This window comes from Berghia stephanieae, chromosome 7 (assembly GCF_034508935.2).
Source record: "Berghia stephanieae isolate SIO BIC M18660-M18661 chromosome 7, UCSD_Bste_1.3, whole genome shotgun sequence".
Classification (NCBI taxonomy): Eukaryota; Metazoa; Mollusca; class Gastropoda; order Nudibranchia; family Aeolidiidae; genus Berghia; species Berghia stephanieae.
In genome coordinates this window covers 55,238,006-55,251,467 of record NC_088366.1, presented here as the reverse complement: position 1 = coordinate 55,251,467, position 13,462 = coordinate 55,238,006, and the positions used below count along the sequence as shown (strand labels likewise).

General features: G+C 35.5%; 1 protein-coding gene across 1 annotated transcript; it reads left to right on the top strand.

The window, feature by feature from the left end:
* Positions 1–3,126: 3,126 nt before the first annotated feature.
* On the top strand, positions 3,127–13,462 carry LOC144977515 (cytochrome b5-like). Its single transcript, XM_078922815.1, has 6 exons — positions 3,127–3,442; positions 4,210–4,246; positions 6,651–6,742; positions 7,571–7,597; positions 10,323–10,363; positions 11,676–13,462. Exons 1-6 carry the CDS (start codon positions 3,323–3,325, stop codon positions 11,758–11,760), a joined length of 402 nt encoding a protein of 133 aa, XP_078778941.1. The 5' UTR covers positions 3,127–3,322; the 3' UTR covers positions 11,761–13,462.

The window sequence follows — 13,462 nt, the reverse complement described above, 5'->3', positions numbered from 1 at the left end:
GTTAGGCGATATTATAAAAAGAAAATGTCGACAGAGACAACGCTGTTAATTAACTACCAGTATACACGTGAGTACGGTGAAAGAATGTGAGTAAAGAGCCTTTTCTACTATGCGCCATGAGAGTCGGGCTCGAACCCTGTACATTTCAGTCCGAAAGCGTGTCATTTCACAAGACCACTTAGGCCTAAAATGTAAGACAGGACATGAAGCTTGTAAGAAACTATCTATCTATCTATCTATCTATCTATCTATCTATCTATCTATCTATCTATCTACCTATCTATCTATCTATCTATCTATCTATCTATCTATCTATCTATCTATCTATCTATCTATCTATCTATCTATCCGTCCGTCCGTCTATCTATCTATCTATCTATCTATCCATCCATCCATCCATCCGTCCGTCTATCTATCTATCTATCTATCTATCTATATATATATATATATATAATATATATATATATATATATATATATATATATATATCCATTCTGGCCACATGACTACACACGAACGCCTCGAAAATAGGACTGAAAATAAATTTCGATAAGACTGTGTGCATAAGGGTGAATCCAAAACATGACAATGTTTTACAACTAAATTGCTATAATTAATGGAGAATTTGCGTTTGTTGATTACAACAATGAGCTCATAATAATTTGGGATAGGGAATGAGATTAGCGGAAGAGTAGCGTCCCTTGATTGGACGAGGACGAGAGACGCATGCGCACAACCAACATGACGTTCTCTCTCGAATAACTTTTCTGCCGGTGACGTCACAGACTATGGGTGACGTCCAATCAAGGGACGCTACTCTTCCGCTAATCTCATTCCCTATATCCGACCTACAAACAATGTATACGTTGGTCAAGCATCTTATCCAATAATAAAGTGACGTTTGATTTTGTTTTTGTTTATTTGTTTGTTTGGAGTTTTTGTTAGTTTGTTGTTTTTTGTTGTTGTGTTTTTCTTTTGTTTTGTTTTTTTTTTTTTGCTTGTTTTTTTGGGTTTTTTTTTGGGGGGGGGGTTTTGGGTTTTTTTATTCTTTTTTTTTTTTTTGTTGTTTTTTTTTTTTTTTTTTTTTTTTTTTTTTTTTTTTTTTTTTTTTTTTTTGCTTATTTTATGTTTGTTTGTTCTATGTGTTGTTTTTTTATGGGGAAGGGGGGTATGTAGCTTTGTTTTATTTGTTTGATTTTTTTCCTTTGTTTTGTTGGGGGACTTTTTGTTGGTTTTTAGACCTTTTTTGTTTATTTGTTTGTTTGTTTTTGTTGTTTTTTTTTTATTAAAAAACATTGTTGGTGGTAATATGTCACCAACGAGACAAAATTATTAGTAATAATATTACACCCGATAAAAAAATTAATGATCTTTGTTACACATTGACCATTTTCCTCATGCATGATGGGAGTCCCCTATTATTAAGGTATTTTGTTCACAAGAAAGGGGGGTGGGGGATACATATATATATATATATATATATATATATATATATATATATATATATAGAGAGAGAGAGAGAGAGAGAGAGAGAGAGAGAGAGAGAGAGAGAGAGAGAGACCAGTTTCAATAAAATTTGGAAAAATTGAGATTTTATATAGCGCAATATCCACTGAAAGTGCTCAAATAAAGCGCTACACAAGGGGTCCCTGGCCAACAGCAACACTTATCATTTAGGACGGGCCATACTACGCCATAGGCGATACTACAATTTTTTTTCTGACAGAGACGACGCTGTTAACCGCCAGGTACTCATTTTACACCTGAGTACGGTGAGAGAAAGTGAGTAAAGAGCCTTTTCCAAGGACTCAAGGACTCAACGAGGCTCGAACCCAGGACTTTCCTATCTGAAAGCGAGTGTCCTACCACAAGACCACATAGCCGCAAAATGGCGAATTGAATGGAGTTTTTACCCGACCTCTCCCCGCATCCACTACATTTTAAGAATTAAAAGATTAAATCAATTCCTTTTTATTTTCTCCGTTTTATTCAATAGCTTCGTGGTCTATATCTTGAAAACGCCCGCGATAACCAAGGCATTAGTGTGTGTGTGTGTGTGTGTGTGTGTGTGTGTGTGAGAGAGAGAGAGAGAGAGAGAGAGAGAGAGAGAGAGAGAGAGAGAGAGAGAGAGAGAGAGATGATAAACGTAGTAATACTATCAGGCACGTATTTGCCGTTTAGTCACACAATTGACTTCATGTGAACAATGTGCACATCCCACGTTGCTTTGTCTTGTGTATAATCGTATTGGTCATTATATTAATCCATGGCAAATAAGAAAACTTTTTTTTAACAAGCACGGCTTTTCTCTGTTTTTCCTTCCATTGGAGAGAGAGAGAGAGAGAGAGAGAGAGAGAGAGAGAGAGAGAGAGAGAGAGAGAGAGAGAGAGAGAGAGAGAGGGAGAGAGAGGGGGGGGGGGGGGGGGGGGGGGGGGGGGGGGGGGGGGGCTAAAAAATCTGATAAAATTGATTCGTGTCACGTCATAACAAGCAGGGTTGCCAGTTTGGCATTTTAAATGCCAGATTCCAAAAATCTGGCATTTTTGAAAACCGTTTGGCATTAGAAAAATCATTTGGCATTTGGCATTTTCATTTGGCATTTTCTTTCTTGTATATTATACTTCAAATGACACCTTTTCTTAATTATTTCTAAACGCGTGAACACAAATCTCTTCACATCAGAAAACTTTGCTTTTAAAACTCGCACCCTGAACTAGCCCTGCCTCCCTCAGATATTCACTCAAATTCAGCCCTCGACAAGTATCCTCGTAAGTCTTCTGGGAATCTCCTGCAAAACTCATGTATATTTGCGTCATGGTCGCCTGTTAACTTTCACTCCACTTAGTAGTCAGTTGGTAAAAAATTACCCCAATAGGAAATTTAGTATAATTTTAAAAAAAATAATAAAAAAAAGACAAGAAAACACGCAAGCCACCAGGATATGATAGTAAATTGTCTATCAAAAGTGAGTAGTTTTCTTAGTGGGGGTGGGAGTCAACAGACTTTGGCATTTTTTTTTAGTGTTTTGGCATTTTTTGAGTCTTCCCCTGGCATTTTGTTGAAAAATAATCTGTCAACCCTGATAACAAGTCTGTCGGTGACTGTCACCCTGTCACGCACGATCACACTTCCGTTACATGTATTTAGAGAGAGTCATCTCCCTTTATTTCTTACGTTTTCTGACCCCTGCCCCCTCTCCATCATTCAGCACAATTTGACGAGGCTTGGTCGCCGCTTACGCCCTTTTTAGATTTTATCTCAGTGTCTTGGATATTATATAAATTACTTTAAAAGAAACATTCTGTGTTCATCACCTACAAAAATGGCTGGCGGTGAAACCAAAGTATTCCGGTTAGCTGAAGTTAAGAAACATAAAGACTCGGCTTCAACTTACTTGGTCATACACAACAAAGTTTACGATGTCACTTCATTTTTAGAAGAGGTAAGTCTGTCTTAGTCTTAGTCTTAGTTTGGTTGAATATTTAGTATGCTGTTTTTTCCATGAATAAAAATGTATTTTACCACTACACCTAGATATTATCTATTTAAATTTAGTATGTGGAAGCGCGAGTAGGCTATACACTACAATCACATTTTCACATGATCAGAAACACTCTGACTTTGACACTTGAGGAGTTCACTGAATTGAATGAGAGAGAATTCAGACTAGGAGTAGAAATAAAAGAGTTCGAGACAGTGTCAGTGGTGGTGGAGTGTAGTTCAGTCTGGCAATATCTTAGAGTATGGTTTAATTCACTAGAAGAATCGAGCAAACAAGAGACTTAAACTTTTAAAAAAGCCAATTCGGTATAAATTCTTTGGCTAAAGAATTAGCACCGATGTCTAGATAGATCTACTATTACTAATCTACTTCTACTATTATTAGAACTAACACCCAAACACATCGAGCACAGAAATGGCGTTAAAACTCTGGCAAATGACAAACTTTAGGAGGTTTTAAAATGTGAGGGAAGTTCCCTCCCCCCCCCCCCCCCCCCCCCCTCACAAGTTTAGCTTGAGCATGATTCAACCAAAAGTTACAGTACAATTGCACATGTCTTATCAACTCATGCCATCAAATCCGTACAAACTAAAATTGCAGAATACCACTAATTGAAATTGTCTTTAAATGTTGCATTGGATTTGCGAAACATCAGCATGCTTATATTTAAGGTGATTTTTTCTTTTCTTTCTTTTTTTTTTTTTCAGCATCCTGGTGGTGAAGAAGTACTTTTGGAGCAAGGAGGTATGTAATTTCTTTGAAAGACACACAATCCAAAAAAACAAAGTCTCCTCTTTAAGCCTGTCAAGGACTGACAGACAATCGATAACCTCATTCTGAACTAAAGAAAACTGTACTCAAACCAGGTCCCACGGTCACAAGTTATTGCTCACCTCAACACATTTTTCACAAGCACCATTCGAATATGGAATTACCTGCCCGAATATATCAAAAGAATTAATGACAAAATAGAATTTTACCGAAAAAATAGATAAGATCAAAACAAATGCACATAGGCATGCCCATTTGTCGTCACCACACTTACAGTACAGTCGTGGTTAACTTCGCTGCTCAGAGTTGCGACGAGTAGATTGAAAGTGTTGAGGTCAATGTCGAGAAAACCATAAATAACACATTGTCGTGTCCTAACTGTGTTGTTGCCCACCCTTGCACATGACATGTTGTCAGCATCCAGCCAACTAGTTGGGTTTTCAGGGCCCTTTCAAAAGAATAGGTGGAATTGTTTGGATATGTTGGAGGATTTGCTGATATGGCAATGACAACCAAGATTTATGCTCTAACCTTAACTCACTCAACCCTAACACTGACTATATCCGTAGTTTACCCGCGTTACTTTTACCCCATGCCTATAATAATATATATTACATTTTTCTGAGACAAATTATAGGCGTAGTATCAAAGCTAATGTTTTTAGTTTTTGCATGTCAATGATAGTTGAAGAAAACTATCTATGTACATACTCATTTTTAATACAATTTTACCCCAATTTTTAAAAGAAGCAAAAATGGCTAGGATTGAGTGAGTTAAGTCCATTATGCTTTCCTTTCCCGTTAAATACAGTTGTGCCAGCCTTTCTTTACTTTAATATGCTTATATGTTCTTCTGTTTGTCTCTATTTATTATTTTTCGGGAGGTTTATATAGCTAATTTGACAGAACACACACTTCACAAGCAACCCCTTTTGTCAAACTCGCAGTAATTTGATAGCAGGTTCTATAAGGAGTAGTGGAAAGTACTTAATGGGTAGCTTTTTAATACTATAAAGTGCTTCCTCTTTTCCGCTTTTATGCGGATTTCCGCATTTTTTAATGATCCGTGAAAGATCCGCACTTGTCAAAAACCAAGAGAAATATCCGCGGAAAATTTCAAGAAAAAAAATTTGCTGAAAAAAAATCATAATTTTGATGCCAAAGTGGCTCCAAGTGGCTCTAATTGCATGTCAAGTTTTTAAATTTTCCGGGGGGAGGATGCCCCGGGCCCCCCTTGGTGGGCTTCTAAAAAAATCCTCCTTTTTGACAATTTCTTGGAGGAAGCACTGACGATAGCAGCAACCAACTACTCTGGCTTCTAGGGCCCGAAGGCTCTTTAAAACCACTTTCTTACATTTTACTAGTAAGTGTCATCGTTCAAAGCTTATATTATCTATTGCAGCTAGTGGTATGACACTCACTTTCAGATCGGAAAGTACTGGGTTCGAGCCTCGCTCTGCGCATAGTTGAGTCCTTGGAGAAGACTCTTTACTCACATTCTCTCACCATACTCAGGTGTAAAATGAGTACCTGGCCGTTAACAGCGTTGTCTCTGTCCAAAAAAATTGCAACATCGCCTAACAGGCGTCATGTCCCGTCCTAAATGTTAAATGTTGCTGTTGGCCAGGGACCCCTTGTAAAGCGCTTTGAGTACATTTAATGGATATTGCGCTATATAAAAGCTCAATTTTATATTTTATATATAAATTTAGATTGTTTATCATAATTTAATTGAAATAATTTATACAGCACCTCAGAATCCACAAAGTGCTCTAAAAAAAGCATTAGCAACACACATACAAGGACAATAGGTAATGCAAAAAAAAAAACAAATATAAAACCTGTCTGAATAAATGTTTTCAGTAGTTTCCTAAAATTAACTCAGGGGCGTCTTTGATTTCTTTATCTAATTTGTCCCATACTCATGGGGCCCCGACAGAGAAAGATTTTTCAGTTAGAGATTTTTTTAAAAGTATTATTATTGGCTTATTAATTCATAGATTTGTATATGGTGAGGAAGAATTGAGCTTTATATAGGGCAATATCCACTAAATGTGCTCAAAGCGCTTTACAAGGGGTCCCTGGTCAACAGCAACATTTAACATGTAGGACGGGACATGACGCCTGTTAGGCCATATTACAATTTCATACCACTAGACCACATAGCCGCACATAGGAAGAATTCAATATAGCAATTTTTAGAGTTGTAATGATATTTGCAAAAGGTATCTCTTCCACCTTTACCAATGTTGAAGTTTTCAGATTTATTCAATTATTTAGTTTATTTTATTATTGTTTTTATTTCTTCATCAATATTAAAAGAGCTTTGTTAATTTTGTTCAATATTTTATTTTATTCTATCTTTGCTATTGAATTAGGTTCAGATGCAACAGAAGCCTTTGAAGATGTCGGTCACTCGTCGGATGCCAGAGACTTGCTAAAGGATTATTATATAGGAGAGCTGCATGAAGTAAGTGCTCATTAATTAATTAAGTTTAAAACATCTCATTACTTGGGAGGGAATTCAATCCACACTCAACTCACAAGCATATGTCTTATTTTGAAGCAGTTAGTGTTCAGTTGAAATTTCTTTTTCCTGCTCCTTTGTAATCCTCAATACCTGTATTGATTAAAGCAGCGATGTCAATATTGTGCAAATAGGTTAGCATCGTATCCAAGGGGTAGGTAGCAAGTTATCCGTTTTTATTCCACATTCAGTGAAGTAACTTCTGGCTCCTTGAGTTTCAAAACTTGAAAGAAACAGGATTTGGTGATTGAATTGGTAAAGGGGTAGCGCGGCTCAGCGGTACAGTCTTCACTTCGTACCTGGAAGGTACCGAGTTCGATCACCCGCCGCTGCGTTGTGTGGCCTTGAGCAAGTCACCTCGCCCTAGCTCGTTTGCAGCGCTGCAATGCAGCTGATGCCTGGGTTATTCCAGTCTTCCCATGAAATAGACCCTAAAGACAAATTTCCCCTATGGGATGAATAAAGGTCATTTTCTTTTATTTTTATTTATTTATTTAAAAGATGAGAGCATAGCATGAAATTGAAATATCATTGAGCATTGAATTAGCATGTAGGGGTGGGGGGTGGGAGAGTAAGAGAGTAATAATATTGGTAATTTAAGTAAAAATGATAATGTCTTGATGATAATTATAACAATAAAAATAATAATAATGATTATAATAAATTATTATTGTTGTTATTATTAATTTTTTAAACAATTCTAGCAAGACAAAGATAGTTGTATTTATGGTATCTCTAATAATAATTATCATAAAATCTTAATCTCTTCAGGATGACAGATCTGGAAAAGATTATGCAGTGAGTAATGGATGTTTTAATGTGGTCTACGAGTCAATTTAAGATGGAATTGTGATTTTCGATTTTATTATTTTAACTTTGTCTTTGTTTTTAGTTGTTATTTTTGTTGTTGTTTTTTTTTCTGTTGTTATTTGTTTTGGTTGTTATTGAGTGGTCAAAATGGTTATTGCCCGTCTCACAGTGTGTGTTTTAGAACCAGTTGTTTAGAAAATAGATTTATTGTTTTTTGGAACCAAAAAAAAAAAAAACAGGCTTTGGGGTACAAAGGGCTACAAATGTATCCCACAGTGCAGGAATAGTCAGGGGATGCGGTCAAATTTGAATATGATCTTGTGATTTTTAAATTTTTTTTTTCAATAAGATGTATCCAGTATCCAGATATCTGGATTTCATGCGATGTTTTAGGTGTTTTTGATATTGGCTGAATAAGGATTTTTAGCCCGAACTGTTCAGTAGTTTGTTATTTTTTGAAGCTCTGATATTTCCATTTTGTGAGAATCAGGCTGCAACCATGTAGTCTCTGTCAAGAGAATTGTTAAATCGCCTTACTGGCGTTGTGTATTTTACTTTCATGTTAAATGTTGCTGTTGGCTCAGGACCACTTTTAAAGTGCTTTGAGCATGTATAAGAGGATATCATAAAAGTTAAACCACTACTAGTTGTAATTTTTTTTTTCTCCCAAAGTGTTACTGCTCGTATAATATTTTTTTAAAATTGAGTTTTTATATAGTGCAATATCCACTGAACTTAAACGTGCTCAAAGAGCTTTGCAAAGGGTCTCCGACAAATAGCAACATGTAACTGGTAGAACGAGACATGATGACTGTGAGGCAATATTACAATTTTTTCCCAACAGAGACAACGCTGTTAACGGCCATGTACTCATTTTACACCTGAGTACAGTGAGAGTATGTGAGTAAAGAGCCGTTTCCAAGGACTCGACTATGCGCCGAGTGACTCGGCTCGAACCCAGGGCCTCCCGATCCAATAGCGAGTGTCATACCACAAAGCCGCACGTTATGGGAACAACCACTGTACTGTAAATGACAATTTGCCTTAGTAAATCAGTGCTGGTCATACAAAATACTGGAAAACCAGACGCTTGAGTTACTTGCATTGTCCTTTTAATTTACTTTGTGAATCCCACCTGTTTCCACTAGGTATTTGCATGATGCTCAGCGGGCCATTTCATGAATAATTAATTAATCCATCAAACCAGGCACTCATAATATTTATCATTCAGTTTTTATTGATATTGAAAGGCCATGTTAGGTGACTGTAGTGTAGTTTGCTCAGTGATTTTGATAAAGCCATATATGTATCTTTTGTAATTTTATACTTATTAAACCATAGTGTAATGAAGTTTGTCAATCTGTCTTTTGTTGGTATTGTTGTTCTTTTTCTTCCTCTTCCTCCTCCTCCTCTTCTTCTTCTTCTTCTTCTTCTTCTTCTTCTTCTTCTTCTTCTTCTTCTTCTTCTTCTTCTTCTTCTTCTTCTTCTTCTTCTTCTTCTTTTTCTTTTCTTCTTCTTATTTTATTATCATTATTGTTGTTGTTATTATTAATATTATTACTATTTTGCGATTGTTATCATTAATATTATTACTATCATTATCATTTTGTTTTTCAAGCTCTTGTTTAATTTAGGTTTCTCTCTCTCTCTCTCTCTCTCTCTCTCTCTCTCTCTCTCTCTCTCTCTCTCTCTCTCTCTCTCTCTCTCTCTCTCTCTCTCTCTCTCTCTCTCTCTCTCTCTCTCTCTCTCACTCTCTCATATACATGATTCTATTATAATTTCCTTTGACTTTTGATTTCATGTAATTTGGGTAATCTGCAAAGAGAGAGAGGGGGGTGGGGGGGGGGGCGGTAACAAGAAATCTCTAATTTACATGACTATAATTTCCTTTGACTTTTGGTTTCATATAATTTGGGTAATCTGCAATGTGAAGTTTGTTCTGATCATACTGGTAGTAAAAATACCACGTATTGAGTTGGTTTCCTAACCGATGATAACCTTGGAAATGCATATGCATTTAAGTAACATGAGTGTGTGTGTAATTTAACTGATTGGTTGATGTAACGTGTAGTGGGTGTCCATTACAATCCAATCTTGTCAAGCTTGAGTAGTTCATGCATGCATAATGAGTAAGTGACACCGTGCATAATTATAGTTTACAGTTGATAGCCTGCTGTGTTATTCTTAGAACTGTTAATGTGTAAACGTTTGCAATTTAAAGGTGATGTGTGTGTGTTGGGGGGGGGGGGGGGGGGTAGAGTTGTTTTTTCGTAATATGATTTAGTTAAGATGTGTTGAAATTTGTCCAAATGTTTTGTGATAGGATGCATGTGAGATTGAACCAATCTATCCAGACTAGTTTGGTAACAGAAAGATTTTTTGATTTGTACTACCTTTCTCTCTCTACTCTCTCTCTCTCTCTCTCTCTCTCTCTCTCTCTCTCTCTCTCTCTCTCTCTGTCTTTCTATCTGTAACTATCTATTTATCTCGCTCTCCCTCTCTCTCTTTCTATATATTTATCTCAAAACAATCTGAACTGAGTTTCTTTGGTCATAGAGTTTGGATGTGTAAGTGAAGATAAAATTAGAAATTGGTGTGTTTAAGCATAATTTTTAATATTTTTTAAAATACGTTTCTGAAATTTTTAATCCTTTTACAATGAAATTTAAATATGAATTATTGTGACATGTTTTTATTTCTTATCTCTACCCAGACAAACACAGGCCCCGTAGCCCCCGAACAGAAACAATCAAGGTTGGTATAACATACTGTTTTTGTGCTCTTGTTTGTTTGTTTGTTGTTGTTGTTATGATTTGGGGGGGTTTTTTTTTTGGGGTTTTTTTGGGGTTTTTTTTTTTTACAAAATCGTAAATTGGGATGTAAATTTGGTTTATTTAGTGACCAAGAGATAATTGATGGAATAGAGAGATGGAAATGACCTGGGTCCTTAAAGTAAAAGGTGAAGGTCCACTGTAAATCGTGTACATGGATGTCAAAGGTGGTAACTCTTAATCGGCCAGTACTTATAAGCTATACTTAATCACAAAACACTGTAGTCCTTCAGATGTCAAAGGTGGTAACTCTTAATCCGCCAGTACTTACGAAATTTTAATTAAGCTATACTTAATCACAAAACACTGTAGTCCTTCAGATGTCAAAGGTGGTAACTCTTAATCGGCCAGTACTTACGAAATTTTAATTAAGCTATACTTAATCACAAAACACTGTAGTCCTTCAGATGTCAAAGGTGGTAACTCTTAATCGGCCAGTACTTACGAAATTTTAATTAAGCTATACTTAATCACAAAACACTGTAGTCCTTCAGATGTCAAAGGTGTTAACTCTTAATCGGCCAGTACTTATAAAATTTTAATTAAGCTATACTTAATCACAAAACAATGTAGTCCTTCAGATGTCAAAGGTGTTAACTCTTAATCGGCCAGTACTTACGAAATTTTAATTAAGCTATACTTAATCACAAAACAATGTAGTCCTTCAGATGTCAAAGGTGGTAACTCTTAATCGGCCAGTACTTACGAAATTTTAATTAAGCTATACTTAATCACAAAACAATGTAGTCCTTCAGATGTCAAAGGTGGTAACTCTTAATCGGCCAGTACTTACGAAATTTTAATTAAGCTATACTTAATCACAAAACAATGTAGTCCTTCAGATGTCAAAGGTGTTAACTCTTAATCGGCCAGTACTTACAAAATTTTAATTAAGCTATACTTAATCACAAAACAATGTAGTCCTTCAGATGTCAAAGGTGTTAACTCTTAATCGGCCAGTACTTACAAAATTTTAATTAAGCTATACTTAATCACAAAACAATGTAGTCCTTCAGAACCATTTAGGCCTGTGGTGCGGGAGTTTAACCTGGTTTCTATGGCGTGAAACAGACAGTAGCAATTTTTTGCTATCCATTGGATAGGATGTCAGTCTATCTATCGCAAAGTGCTTTTCATCAGATTTAAGAGACCCAGCTACCTATTTATTAATTTTTAACTAACCCATCTTATAATAATATATATATTTATATTTTAAATAAATTATTTATCCTCAGTTCTTGGACTGGATGGCTCCTTCCCCTGGCCGTGGCATTGGGAGCAGCCCTCATCTACCGTTATCTTTCCAACCAGGCAGCCTAGAACGGGGATCTGCTGCTTGCTCTACCACTGTAACTATAGCAACAAGTCAAAACAAAGAAGTGGTGTCTCAACATTTTGACTGAGACAAGCTTTTGTAAAATGATTCCATTTGATGCAGTTTTGTAAGGCTAACTATTTTCTCTTCCTTTTTTTTATTCATAATGGATAGCGTCTGGTTCATTATTTTTTCCCTATGTGTTATTAAAAAAAACAACATAATAATACAAAGTTGTCAATTTCCCGAATTCATTATGTTATATAGACCCTCAGTATTTCAATCAGCTGCTAAACGCAGGAAGAAAAAGAAAGTATATATAATGCCATTTTACTAGAGTTCAACGCTCAAAATGGGTCAGTCATTCATTGTGTTCGTGAGTAAAAAAGGCCAGTAAATTTTGACATCCTGAATTGGCAACCCTGATAATAGAATAGTTATATTTGGCATTCACAGTTTCTTGGTTTTCTGGGGTTTACTGCTATTCAAAATCAACATTTATTAGGAACAAATTAACATATAATTTTTTTTTTTTTTTTTTCTAATCAGAGTAAATGTCTGGGTTTTTTTTATAAATAACGCTTCAAAATCCTTAAGATTGTGTCGTCTGGGGTATCAACTTTTATTTTCAAAAGTGTTTTGAAATTGGATCCGAAATTTCGTAATTTTACGAATTTTTTCGTAGTTGTAGACAGGTCTGTGTAAGACAACTAGATATTCTTCTCAAAGATTCAAAAGGAAGTGTATTGATTCATTGTTATAATTCTAATTGTATAAATCAGCTGATGGAGATTTTCTTTATTGGCAGTCGTTGCCTCCTATTATTTCAAATAAATACATACAGCACAGAGAAACTGATAAAAATAAATCTAGTCCTTAGGTCTTTTTTTTCCCAAAATAACTTAGTATTATTAGAGTGCTTTTGTGGCAAATGTTTTTAAAAAATGACCTTTTGACACAGTCGCTGTTTTTAAAAAAAAAAGAAATTGGTGTGTGGACAATGGAAAGACATTATCTATTCTAAATCAATTTTGATGCAATGTAGAGTAACAATTCATCGAAATAGAGGTAGAAACCCTGCATTTTGTATTGGTACAGACTTTTTGGTTTGTAGAATTTGGCAGGTCTGCAAACTATACTAGTTTCTAAATTAGTCTAAATACATCCAGGGTTTATTTCTGTATTTCATTTAGCAGAATTCAAGGTTGCCGATTTTCCGCACATTTACAGAATTCAGTATGTTAAAAAAAAAAAAAGCCTCAGTATATCTTCCAATCACTTGTGAATGGAGAAAAGTACATCATGTCTTTTTACTGGAGTTCAGCACTCAGATAGTGGTTGGTCGATTTGTTTGGAGTTAAAGTTCACTGAATTGCAACCCTGAAAATTCTCCTTTTGTCAAAGTTTTTGGTTCTATCGTTCGAGTTGGTTGTCTTTGATTGACATGATCACACTGGCTGTGTGCAATAGTGAAATCATGGGAAAAATTATAATATATTTGATCTCTTTCAATTCCACGTCTTTTAAAAATGATGTTATGTTATTTTATTTTTGGGGATGATTTGTTCAGTATGAAAGTCTCTGAGGCTTACACAATTACACAAGCTTTGAAAAAAAGTTTGTTAAAATTTATCCTCGGAGTTTAGTTTTATATTATTAGATCACATGATTAACCTGTAATATATCGACAAGACATATTTTAAGCAA

What these genes read in the sequence shown, in the direction of transcription:
- LOC144977515 (XM_078922815.1), top strand. Translation starts at nt 3,323, where the DNA reads ATGGCTGGCGGTGAAACCAAAGTATTCCGGTTAGCTGAAGTTAAGAAA. An exon ending in ATATAGGAGAGCTGCATGAA is followed by an intron (nt 6,743 to 7,570) that starts GTAAGTGCTCAT and finishes TAATCTCTTCAG; the next exon opens with GATGACAGATCTGGAAAAGA. An exon ending in GATCTGGAAAAGATTATGCA is followed by an intron (nt 7,598 to 10,322) that starts GTGAGTAATGGA and finishes ATCTCTACCCAG; the next exon opens with ACAAACACAGGCCCCGTAGC.